Genomic DNA, 13,691 nt, shown 5'->3' with positions numbered 1-13,691 from the left:
ATAATCGGATATTTGGTTTCCAAGGAATAAAAAGGCCACGAAAGTCGTCAAGGTAAAAAAGGTTGGATATCTAGAATGTCGCCATCGATACCGGAGAGGGGGGAAGGGACAGGATAATCCTTCAATCATGGAGTCCGGACACCTTCAGATCCCAGGGGCCAATACCTGGCATTCATGGAGCCCACAATGCGGCATCGGGCCCCCCGGCACTAGATCAGGAGAGCGGGCTGAAGCCTGAAACATAGCACCATCTAGTGGTACAACAAGGGAACGACGAGAGAGATAAGCAAATAAATCCACAATCCATTCACACTGAGGTTTTCTCCGTTACTCATCCTACAAATTGATGTCAGTTTTGCAATCCATCACCCACTGACCTGAATATTATATATTTTTATAGGATACAATATATATAGTGTGTGTATCCTATAAAAATACCCTGCAGTCCCCAGCAGTAGGCGCTCACCACCAGACCTAGCAAACCAGACAATGAAGCCCGAACGCTCACTGTCAATGCTGCAGGCTTTCATCACACCTTCACAGTTTACATCTGTTTCTCAACCAGGGTGCCTCCAGCTGTTGCTAAACTGGGACTTGTAGTTTTGCAACAGCGGGAGGCACCCTGGTTGAGAAACACTGGTTTACATACACTTATAGAAGATTTTATATATATATAAAAAATATCTATCTCTATCACACACATACATACGTAAAACCATCAAAAAGAAAAAAAAAAGTTAAACTGAAGAAGAAAAAAACAAAACATAAATGTGACGAGTGAACAGAATGACTTAAGGTGCGCTCTTTTTGGCAAGAAAGACCCCAACAAGTAGTGAAATCCGCACCAAAGACTATCAGACAATAAATAAATAAAGATGCGGCCATTGTACGGGTCGCACCCTGGGCGGATCACTGAACACATAACGTTGGAGAATCCAGTGTGATGAGCTGCGTTGCCGTCTGGCGAGATGATCTGCAGAACGGACATTTTTCCTGAGTGTGTTCAGAATATATAAAGTCTCTATCCCCAGGCCAACCAATGCAGCACGGATATACAGCGAGGACAGGATCTCGTGTAAACCGAGAGCTGTGCAAAGTAGGGATTTCCATTGCCCGACAAGATGAGAAGCAATACAGCAGGGATCTAGATTGTTCTAGATCACAGGCCTGGAAGAGTCAGTGCTGGTGAAATAACTTTTCCTGCACAGTTTCCAGAATCACAATGTCCTGATCTATCCTGTAAGGTGCTGCAAGTCCTGATCTATCCTGTAAGGTGCTGCGCTGTAATCCAAGCACACAGACTGGTAACAGCTTCCCGTCTGGACACTTTTCTCCTGTATCCAGTAGAAGATTATTAGTGCATTGTGAGGTGTCCACCATAGTTACAGAAGATCTGAATATGGAGCAGCCTCGGTCATAGTCAATGGAGTGGGACATCCGGCTGGAGTTTTAGGATCCTGCATGGAGCTCACCTGATTATTGCTGCACCAGGGTTGGGGGCTCGCAGCGATCCGCCCTGTAACAGGTTCACAGTAAGTCCCCCTCAGATTCCTGCTACCTGGAGTGCTTGGAGAAGCTGGGGTACAGAGTCTGGTTCACGGGGGGCCACGTGTGCTGACCCTTTAGCTCCTGCTCTAACTTCTTGTAAACTTTTTTGGATTCCTTCTTTTTTCGCAGTTTTCTCAAGCAGCCCAAGTATCCATGGTCCAGGGCAGTCTGATAGGAAGAGGAAACATTGGGTCAGAATGGTCTCCATACATGCAAATGACTCTACCTCAGTCTTTCCCAAGCAGGGTGCCTCCAGCTGTTGCAAAACTACAACTCCCAGCATGCTCGGACAGCTACAAAGCTACAACTCCCAGCATGGCCTTTGATTTCCATAGTGTACATCACTCTACTGCAGTGTTTCCCAACCAGTGTGCCTCCAGCTGTTACAAAACTACAACTCCCAGCATGCCCGGACAGCTACAAAACTACAACTCCCAGCATGCCCGGACAGCCTTTGGTTGTGAAACACTGAAGTAGAGGTATATACACGTATGGAGACCAGGGTGCCTCCAGATCTTGCTAAACTACAACTCCCAGCACTTCGGTCTCCATATATAACTCTACTCCAGTGTTTCCAGCTGTTACAAAACTACAACTCCCAGCATGCCCAAAAAGCCATTGGCCTTTGGTCTTCATACCTGTACAAGACTCTACTCCAGTGCTTCCCAAGCTGTCTGGGCATTCTGGAAGTTGTAGTTTTGCAACAGCTGGAGGCACCCTGCATGGGAAACATTCTAAGGCCATGGATCCCCACCAGAGCCAGGATGGGTCACATGATGCCTCTAGACTCCTTAGAACATTGTCCCCAGTATTGGGCATGATGGAAGTTGTAGTATTGCAGGTTTTCCAGTGTTCCCCAACCTGTGTTCCCCACATGATGCTCCTGGACTCCTTAGAACAGCCTTCGCTGTCCAGGCATGCTGGGAGCTTTGCAACAGCTGGAGGCACCCTGGTTGAAAAACACCTAAGTAGAGTCATGTACAGGTACGGGCCAAAGACTGTCCGGGCATGCTGGGAGTTGTAGTTGTGTAACAGCTGGAGGCACACTGGTTAGGAAACCGGAGTAGTGTTTCTCAAGCTGTTGCAAAACTACAACTCCCAGCATGCCTTAATAGTGTCGCTCACTGTATAGGTTACTGATCTTCAACCTATGCGGCTCTCCAGCTGTTGCACAACTACAACCCCCATCATGAGCAGCGTTAGAAGATGTATTTTTGCAACAGCTGGAGAGCCTCAGGTTTGGGATCACTGCCCTAGTGCATCTCTTTCTAGACGCAATTTCTTTACTACGCCCAATAGGAAATCGGATGTGGTGACCGTCTCTGCACAACCCCTTCCCCATCCATAATACTGTCTGCTGCAGTGATCACATGACCCAGTTACAGTAATTAAATGCATTGATGCAACGGCTGTCCGGGCATGCTGGGAGTAGTAGTTTTACCACAGCTGGAGGCACCCTGGTTGGGAAACCCCTCAGTAGACCCCAGTGTCTATAGACTGGATACAAGCATTAATAGCGCCCCCCCAGTATCACTCACCTCCACAATGAACGCAGCGATGAAGTTCACGGCCACCATTCCCAGTAACACGAACTTGAAGTTGTAGTCGCTGATGTCCTTGAGGTTGAGGAGCGACAGAATGAACTTCAGGGGGTAAATTGTGATCCAGAGCATCATGGCGAGAAGCAGGATGAGGCTGACGAGGAACAGAACTGAGGGGGGAAACATCACAGGTCAGAGGGGTACGGCGAGGCCCAGAGGATTGTGGGAACACCGTGCCGCCCATCAGAAAGGTCATAGGTCACGTATCATATCTACGTTTTAGGCCGACAGACGGTGACCATCTTGTCCCTGCACCTCATGGGGGCAGCAGGGGCAAATCTATAGGGGTGCAGGGGTAGTGGTTGCATCAGGGGCCCCAGTACCTAAGGGAGTCCAAAGGCACCTCTGCCCTTTAAAGGGGTACTCCGCCCTAGACAACTTATTCCTTATCCAAAAGATAGGGGATAAGATGTCTGATTGCGGGGGTCCCACCGCTGGGGACCCCCACAATCTCTTTGCTGCACCCGGCGTTCGTTTAGGGCGTCGGGTGCAGCGCTGGAGGCTCGTGATGTCACGGCCCCACCCAAGACGTCACGGCCACGCCCCCTCAATGCAAGTCTATGGGAGGGGGCGTGACAGATGTCACGCCCCCTCCCATAGACTTGCATTGAGGGGGCGTGGCCGTGACATCACGAGCAGGATGTGACCGTGATGTCACGAGCCTGCCCCACCCATCGCCAGTTATCCGGACTAAGTTCGCTCCGTGCACCGGATGTCTGGGGTGCCGCAGCCAAGATCACAGGGGTCCCTGCGGCCGAACCCCACCGATCAGACATCCTATCCCCTATCCTTTGGATAGGGATAAGATGTCTAGAGTGCCCCTTTAAGAAAACACCAGTATGGCGCACAGTAGACACAGGACCCTATTACGGATTTTGCATTGGGGCCCGGAAGCTACATATAGTGTGGAGTGAAGTCACTCACTGTTGGTATACAGCGGCTTCCGGAAAGGATATCCCTTAGAGACCACAACGCAGAGAATCAGGTACTGGAATCCGGATAAGCAGAAGATGGCCGTGTTCGAGTAATTCGGCAGGTTCTGCGGCAACGAGCTGGTGGAGTTAACGGGAACAAACCTGAAGAAGGTAAAAAAAACAATATAAACAATAAGGTGAATAGAATCCACATTCTGATAAACCACCACTAGATGGCAGAAGAGGAGCCTGCTGGGTAACACGGGGTTAATGCTACACACTGACCATGGCTGCGACTCCGTGAGGAAATAACACAGCAGCTGCACCAGAAGAATCATGCCGGTCTGGACAATGAGGCTGCCGAGGACCGGGATACTGATCAGGGTGCCCAGTGGGCGTGTCAGCCCCAGCTCGCCCGCCGGCCCGGTCCGGCCCATTAACACCGCCACAGTGGTGGTGATCAACAGGTCAATCATGAGGAACTGGAAGTCGCCCAGGTTGGTGTCCACCTGTAGGAGAGAGCAGAAGGTATGACCCCGACACAGAACCCGCCCCAACCCTGTCACCCCCTACTGGTGGGAACAGACACTGCACTGAAGGTATATCACCCCCTACTGGTGGGAACAGACAATACACTGAAGGTATATCACCCCCTACTGGTGGGAACAGACATTACACTGAAGGTATATCACCCCCTACTGGTGGGAACAGACATTACACTGAAGGTATATCACCCCCTACTGGTGGGAACAGACATTACACTGAAGGTATATCACCCCCTACTGGTGGGAACAGACACTGCACTGAAGGTATATCACCCCCTACTGGTGGGAACAGACACTGCACTGAAGGTATATCACCCCCTACTGGTGGGAACAGACAATGCACTGAAGGTATATCACCCCCTACTGGTGGGAACAGACACTGCACTGAAGGTATATCACCCCCTACTGGTGGGAACAGACATTACACTGAAGGTATATCACCCCCTACTGGTGGGAACAGACATTACACTGAAGGTATATCACCCCCTACTGGTGGGAACAGACACTGCACTGAAGGTATATCACCCCCTACTGGTGGGAACAGACATTGCACTGAAGGTATATCACCCCCTACTGGTGGGAACAGACATTGCACTGAAGCTATATCACCCCCTACTGGCGGAAACAGACATTACACTGAAGGTATATCACCCCCTACTGGTGGGAACATACATTACACTGAAGGTATATCACCCCCTACTGGTGGGAACATACATTACACTGAAGGTTTATCACCCCCTACTGGTGGGAACAGACAATGCACTGAAGGTTTATCAGCCCCTACTGGTGGGAACAGACAATGCACTGAAGGTTTATCACCCCCTACTGGTGGGAACAGACACTGCACTGAAGGTATATCACCCCCTACTGGTGGGAACAGACACTGCACTGAAGGTATATCACCCCCTACTGGTGGGAACAGACACTGCACTGAAGGTATATCACCCCCTACTGGTGGGAACAGACAAAGCACTGAAGGTATATCACCCCCTACTGGTGGGAACAGACACTGCACTGAAGGTATATCACCCCCTACTGGTGGGAACAGACAATGCACTGAAGGTATATCACCCCCTACTGGTGGGAACAGACAATGCATTGAAGGTATATCACCCCCTACTGGTGGGAACAGACACTGCACTGAAGGTATATCACCCCCTACTGGTGGGAACATACATTACACTGAAGGTATATCACCCCCTACTGGTGGGAACAGACAATGCATTGAAGGTATATCACCCCCTACTGGTGGGAACAGACACTGCACTGAAGGTATATCACCCCCTACTGGTGGGAACAGACAATGCACTGAAGGTATATCACCCCCTACTGGTGGGAACAGACATTACACTGAAGGTATATCACCCCCTACTGGTGGGAACAGACATTGCACTGAAGGTATATCACCCCCTACTGGTGGGAACAGACATTACACTGAAGGTATATCACCCCCTACTGGTGGGAACAGAATGCACTGAAGGTATATCACCCCCTACTGGTGGGAACAGACAATACACTGAAGGTATATCACCCCCTACTGGTGGGAACAGACATTGCACTGAAGGTATATCACCCCCTACTGGTGGGAACAGACATTGCACTGAAGGTATATCACCCCCTACTGGTGGGAACAGAATGCACTGAAGGTATATCATCCCCTACTGGTGGGAACAGACAATACACTGAAGGTATATCACCCCCTACTGGTGGGAACAGACATTGCACTGAAGGTATATCACCCCCTACTGGTGGGAACAGACATTGCACTGAAGGTATATCACCCCCTACTGGTGGGAACAGAATGCACTGAAGGTATATCACCCCCTACTGGTGGGAACAGACACTGCACTGAAGGTATATCACCCCCTACTGGTGGGAACAGACACTGCACTGAAGGTATATCAGCCCCTACTGGTGGGAACATACATTACACTGAAGGTATATCACCCCCTACTGGTGGGAACAGACATTACACTGAAGGTATATCACCCCCTACTGGTGGGAACAGACATTACACTGAAGGTATATCACCCCCTACTGGTGGGAACAGACATTGCACTAAAGGTATATCAGCCCCTTGGATCACTCACAGTATACAGGATGAGCACAGTGATGAACTGGGTCAGACTGTACATGGCCATGTACTTAAACATCTGAAAGGAGGTCTCCAGCGAGCAGCGGCCCTCCCTGCAAGACACCAGAAAACTACATGTAAGAAACATATCAATCCATATCATCTCTCATATCTATCTATCATATATATCTCTCATATCTATCTCATATCTATCTCATATCTATCTCGTATCTATCTCATATCTATCTCATATCTATCTCATATCTATCTCATATCTATCTATCATCTATCTATCATCTATCTATCATCTATCTATCATCTATCTATCATCTATCTATCATCTATCTCTCATATCTATCTCTCATCTATCTAACTATCTCATAGCTATCCATCTCATATCTATCTACAGTCATGGCCGTAAATGTTCTCCCCCCTGAAATGTTTCTATATAATGAAGTTTTCCTCACAAGAAAGGATTGCAGTAACACATATTTTGCTATACACATGTTTATTCCCTTTGTGTGTGTGTGTATATATATATATATATATAGATCTCCTCTCCTCTGTATATATATATATTGCAGTAACACATATTTTGCTATACACATGTTTATTCCCTTTGTGTGTGTGTATATATATATATAGATCTCCTCTCCTCTGTATATATATATATATATATATAGATCTCCTCTCCTCTGTATATATATATATATATATATATATATATATATATATATATATATATATATATATATAGATCTCCTCTCCTCTGTATATATATATTGCAGTAACACATATTTTGCTATACACATGTTTATTCCCTTTGTGTGTGTGTGTATATATATATATATATATATATATAGATCTCCTCTCCTCTGTATATATATATATTGCAGTAACACATATTTTGCTATACACATGTTTATTCCCTTTGTGTGTGTGTATATATATATATAGATCTCCTCTCCTCTGTATATATATATATATATATATATATATATATATATAGATCTCCTCTCCTCTGTATATATATATATATATATATATATAGATCTCCTCTCCTCTGTATATATATATAGATCTCCTCTCCTCTGTATATATATATAGATCTCCTCTCCTCTGTATATATATAGATCTCCTCTCCTCTGTATATATATATTGCAGTAACACATATTTTGCTATACACATGTTTATTCCCTTTGTGTGTGTGTGTGTGTGTGTATATATATATAGATCTCCTCTCCTCTGTGTATATATATATATATATTGCAGTAATACATGATTTTCTATACACATGTTTATTCCCTTTGTGTGTATTGGAACTAAACCAAAAAAGGAGGAAAAAAAGCAAATTGGACATAATGTCACCAAACTCCAAAAATGGGCCGGACAAAATTATTGGCACCTTAACTTAATATTTGGTCGCACACCCTTTGGAAAAAATAAGTGAAATCAGTGTCTTCCTATAACCATCAATAAGCTTCTTACACCTCTCAGCCGGAATGTTGGAGCACTCTTCCTATAACCATCAATAAGCTTCTTACACCTCTCAGCCGGAATGTTGGAGCACTCTTCCTATAACCATCAATAAGCTTCTTACACCTCTCAGCCGGAATGTTGGAGCACTCTTCCTATAACCATCAATAAGCTTCTTACACCTCTCAGCCGGAATGTTGGAGCACTCTTCCTATAACCATCAATAAGCTTCTTACACCTCTCAGCCGGATTGTTGGACCACTCTTCCTTTACAAACTGCTCCCGGTCTCTTATTGGAAGGCGCCTTTTCCCAACAGTAATTATAAGATCTCTCCACAGGTGATCAATGGGATTTAGATCTGGACTCATTGCTGACACTTCAGAACTCTCCAGCGATTTGTTGTCGTCCATTTCTGGGGCTTTTTGACGTATATTCGGGGTCATTGTCCTGCTGGAAGACCCAAGATCTCGGACACAAACCCAGCTTTCTGACACTGGGCTGTACAGTGCGGCCCAAAATCCATTGGTAATCCTCAGATTTCATGATGTCTTGTACACATTCAAGGCCCCCAGTACCAGAGGCAGCAAAACAACCCAAAACATCACTGACCTCCACCATATGTCACTGTAGGTTCTGTGTTCTTTTCTTTGTAGGCCTCATTCCATTTTACCAAAAAGCTCTATCTTTGTCTCATCTGTCCACAAGACGTTTTCTCAGAAGGATTTTGGTAAAATGTAGTCTTGCTTTTTTCTGTCTTTGTCAGCAGTGGGGTCCTCCTGGGTCTCCTCCATAGCGGGGTCCTCCTGGGTCTCCTCCATAGTGGGGTCCTCCCGGGTCTCCTCCATAGTGGGGTCCTCCTGGGTCTCCTCCATAGTGTTTCATTTCATATAAATGTGGACAGATGGTTCGCGCTGACACTGATGCTCCCTGAGCCTGTAGGACAGCTTGAATATCTTTGGAACTTGTTTGGGGCTGCTTATCCACCATCCGGACTATCCTGCGTTGACTCCTTTATCAATTTTTCTCTTCCGTACACGGAGATTATCTACAGTGCCATGGGTTGTAAACTTCTTGATAATGTTGCGCACTGTGGACAAAGACAAATCTAGATCTCTGGAGATGGACTTGTAACCTTGAGATTGTTGATATTTTTCCACAATTTTGAAAGGGTGCCAATAATTTTGTCTGAGGATTACCAATGGATTTTGTGTCGCCCAGTGTCAGAAAGCTGGGTTTGTGTCCGAGATCTTGGGTCTTCCAGCAGGACAATGACCACAAACATACGTCAAAAAGCCCCAGAAATGGATGACAACAAAGCGCTGGAGAGTTCTGAAGTGTCAGCAATGAGTCCAGATCTAAATCCCATTGATCACCTGTGGAGAGATCTTATAATTACTGTTGGGAAAAGGCGCCGTCCAATAAGAGACCGGGAGCAGTTTGTAAAGGAAGAGTGGTCCAACATTCCGGCGGAGAGGTGTAAGAAGCTTATTGATGGTTATAGGAAGAGTGGTCCAACATTCCGGCTGAGAGGTGTAAGAAGATTATTGATGGTTATAGGAAGAGTGGTCCAACAATCCGGCTGAGTGGTGTAAGAAGCTTATTGATGGTTATAGGAAGAGTGGTCCAACATTCCGGCTGAGAGGTGTAAGAAGCTTATTGATGGTTATAGGAAGACACTGATTTCACTTATTTTTTCCAAAGGTTGTGTAACCAAATATTAAAGTTAAGTTAAGGGGCCAATAATTGTGTCCAGACCATTTTTGGAGTTTGGTGACATTATGTCTAATTTGCTTTTTTTTCCCTCCTTTTTTGGTTTAGTTCCAATACACACAAAGGGAATAAACATGTGTATAGCAAAACCTGTGTTACTGCAATATATATATATATATATATATATACAGAGGAGAGGAGATCTATATATATATACAGAGGAGAGGAGATATATATATATATATATATATATATATATATATATATACACAGAGGAGAGGAGATCTATATATATATACAGAGGAGAGAGATATATATATATATATATATATATATATATATATATATATATACAGAGGAGAGGAGATCTATATATATATATATATATATATATATATATATATATATATACACAAAGGGAATAAACCTGTGTTACTGCAATCCTTTCCTGTGAGGAATACTTCATTTTATAGAAACATTTCAGGGGGGACAACATTTACGGCCATGAATATATATATATGTATATATACACACACGTATAGACCTTTGCACATTTGCTTTTGTGTCTTATCAGTAAGTGACCGGATTGGCACTGACCGGATGAGGATCGGGACGCACTCAATGTTGCTCAGTTTGGAAGTAAATGGAGAAGCGACCGAAGCCTCGGCGTCTGACAGAGAGATCCCCACGTCCGCAGCTCTCAGGGCTCCGCAGTCATTGGCTCCGTCACCGCACATCCCCACACAGTAACTGCAGGGGAGACGCAACAGGATCATATAGGAGGAAACCGAGCGCAAGTCACCCCCCAAATAACAGCGGAGGATCCATCATAATCTCCTGCTATAAGGAGGGGAGACGGGTCCTATACTGAATATGGAGAATGTCACATGTCATGTGATCACGTCCTGTATAATGAGAATGTCACATGTCATGGGATCACGTCCTATATAATGAGAATGTCACATGTCATGGGATCACGTCCTGTATAATGAGAATGTCACATGTCATGGGATCACGTCCTATATAATGAGAATGTCACATGTCATGGGATCACGTCCTATATAATGAGAATGTCACATGTCATGGGATCACGTCCTATATAATGAGAATGTCACATGTCATAGGATCACGTCCTGTATAATGAGAATGTCACATGTCATGGGATCACGTCCTATATAATGAGAATGTCACATGTCATGGGATCACGTCCTGTATAATGAGAATGTCACATGTCATGGGATCACGTCCTGCATAGATGAGAATGTCACATGTCATGGGATCACGTCCTGCATAGATGGAGAATGTCACATGTCATGGGATCACGTCCTATATAATGAGAATGTCACATGTCACGGGATCACGTCCTATATAATGAGAATGTCACATGTCATGGGATCACGTCCTATATAATGAGAATGTCACATGTCATAGGATCACGTCCTGTATAATGAGAATGTCACATGTCATGGGATCACGTCCTATATAATGAGAATGTCACATGTCATGGGATCACGTCCTATATAATGAGAATGTCACATGTCATGGGATCACGTCCTATATAATGAGAATGTCACATGTCATGGGATCACGTCCTATATAATGAGAATGTCACATGTCATAGGATCACGTCCTGTATAATGAGAATGTCACATGTCATGGGATCACGTCCTATATAATGAGAATGTCACATGTCATGGGATCACGTCCTATATAATGAGAATGTCACATGTCATGGGATCACGTCCTATATAATGAGAATGTCACATGTCATAGGATCACGTCCTGTATAATGAGAATGTCACATGTCATGGGATCACGTCCTATATAATGAGAATGTCACATGTCATGGGATCACGTCCTGTATAATGAGAATGTCACATGTCATGAGATCACGTCCTATATAATGAGAAGGTCACGTCATGGGATCACGTCCTATATAATGAGAATGTCACATGTCATGGGATCACGTCCTATATAGATGGAGAATGTCACATGTCATGGGATCACGTCCTATATAATGAGAATGTCACATGTCATGTGATCACGTCCTGTATAATGAGAATGTCACATGTCATGGGATCACGTCCTATATAATGAGAATGTCACATGTCATGGGATCACTTCCTGTATAATGAGAATGTCACATGTCATGGGATCACGTCCTATATAATGAAAATGTCACATGTCATGGGATCACGTCATATATAATGAGAATGTCACATGTCATGGGATCACGTCCTATATAATGAGAATGTCACATGTCATGGGATCACGTCCTATATAATGAAAATGTCACATGTCATGGGATCACGTCATATATAATGAGAATGTCACATGTCATGGGATCACGTCATATATAATGAAAATGTCACATGTCATGGGATCACTTCATATATAATGAGAATGTCACATGTCATGGGATCACGTCCTATATAATGAGAATGTCACATGTCATAGGATCACGTCCTGTATAATGAGAATGTCACATGTCATGGGATCACGTCCTATATAATGAGAATGTCACATGTCATGGGATCACGTCCTGTATAATGAGAATGTCACATGTCATGGGATCACGTCCTATATAGATGGAGAATGTCACATGTCATGAGATCACGTCCTAGATAATGAGAAGGTCACGTCATGGGATCACGTCCTATATAATGAGAATGTCACATGTCATGGGATCACGTCCTATATAGATGGAGAATGTCACATGTCATGGGATCACGTCCTATATAATGAGAATGTCACATGTCATGGGATCACTTCCTGTATAATGAGAATGTCACATGTCATGGGATCACGTCCTATATAATGAAAATGTCACATGTCATGGGATCACGTCATATATAATGAGAATGTCACATGTCATGTGATCACGTCCTGTATAATGAGAATGTCACATGTCATGGGATCACGTCCTATATAATGAGAATGTCACATGTCATGGGATCACTTCCTGTATAATGAGAATGTCACATGTCATGGGATCACGTCCTGTATAATGAGAATGTCCCATGTCATGGGATCATGTCCTATATAATGAAAATGTCACATGTCATGGGATCACGTCATATATAATGAGAATGTCACATGTCATGGGATCACGTCATATATAATGAAAATGTCACATGTCATGGGATCACGTCATATATAATGAGAATGTCACATGTCATGGGATCACGTCCTGTATAATGAGAATGTCCCATGTCATGGGATCACGTCCTATATAATGAGAATGTCACATGTCATGGAATCACGTCCCATATAATGAGAATGTCACATGTCATGGGATCACGTCCTATATAGATGGAGAATGTCACATGTCATGGGATCACGTCCTATATAATGAGAATGTCACATGTCATAGGATCACGTCCTGTATAATGAGAATGTCACATGTCATGGGATCACGTCCTATGTAATGAGAATGTCACATGTCATGGGATCACGTCCTGTATAGATGGAGAATGTCACATGTCATGGGATCACGTCCTATATAATGAGAATGTCACATGTCATGGGATCACGTCCTATATAATGAGAATGTCACATGTCATGGGATCACGTCCTGTATAATGAGAATGTCACATGTCATGGGATCACGTCCTATATAATGAGAATGTCACATGTCATGGGATCACGTCCTATATAATGAGAATGTCACATGTCATGGGATCACGTCCTATATAATGAGAATGTCACATGTCATGGGATCACGTCCTGTATAATGAGAATGTCACATGTCATGGGATCACGTCCTATATAATGAGAATGTCACATGTCATGGGATCACGTCCTGTATAATGAGAATGTCAC

At 44.3% G+C, this 13,691-nt stretch overlaps 1 protein-coding gene across 3 annotated transcripts in view; it reads right to left on the bottom strand.

Annotated features, from left to right (window-relative positions):
- The window catches only part of ATP13A2 (ATPase cation transporting 13A2), a 56,564-nt gene that overhangs the window by 4,182 nt on the left and 38,691 nt on the right, over positions 1-13,691 (bottom strand). For 2 of the 3 annotated variants that reach the window (XM_056542112.1, XM_056542113.1), the window contains exons 24-29: positions 10,467-10,619; positions 6,699-6,795; positions 4,349-4,572; positions 4,074-4,225; positions 3,087-3,259; positions 686-1,716 (exon numbers count right to left, since the gene is read on the bottom strand). In XM_056542112.1, the coding sequence (XP_056398087.1) occupies positions 1,555-1,716; positions 3,087-3,259; positions 4,074-4,225; positions 4,349-4,572; positions 6,699-6,795; positions 10,467-10,619 (961 nt within the window). In that variant the 3' untranslated portion in view covers positions 686-1,554. Of the gene's footprint in view, positions 1-685; positions 1,717-3,086; positions 3,260-4,073; positions 4,226-4,348; positions 4,573-6,698; positions 6,796-10,466; positions 10,620-13,691 lie in introns of those variants that run through there. The other variant, XR_008848217.1, reaches the window with a different exon arrangement.

Source organism: Hyla sarda, chromosome 10, assembly GCF_029499605.1.
Source record: "Hyla sarda isolate aHylSar1 chromosome 10, aHylSar1.hap1, whole genome shotgun sequence".
Lineage (NCBI taxonomy): Eukaryota > Metazoa > Chordata > Amphibia > Anura > Hylidae > Hyla > Hyla sarda.
The sequence above is the reverse complement of the archived record's forward strand: the minus strand, read 5'-3'. Positions and strand labels throughout refer to the sequence as shown.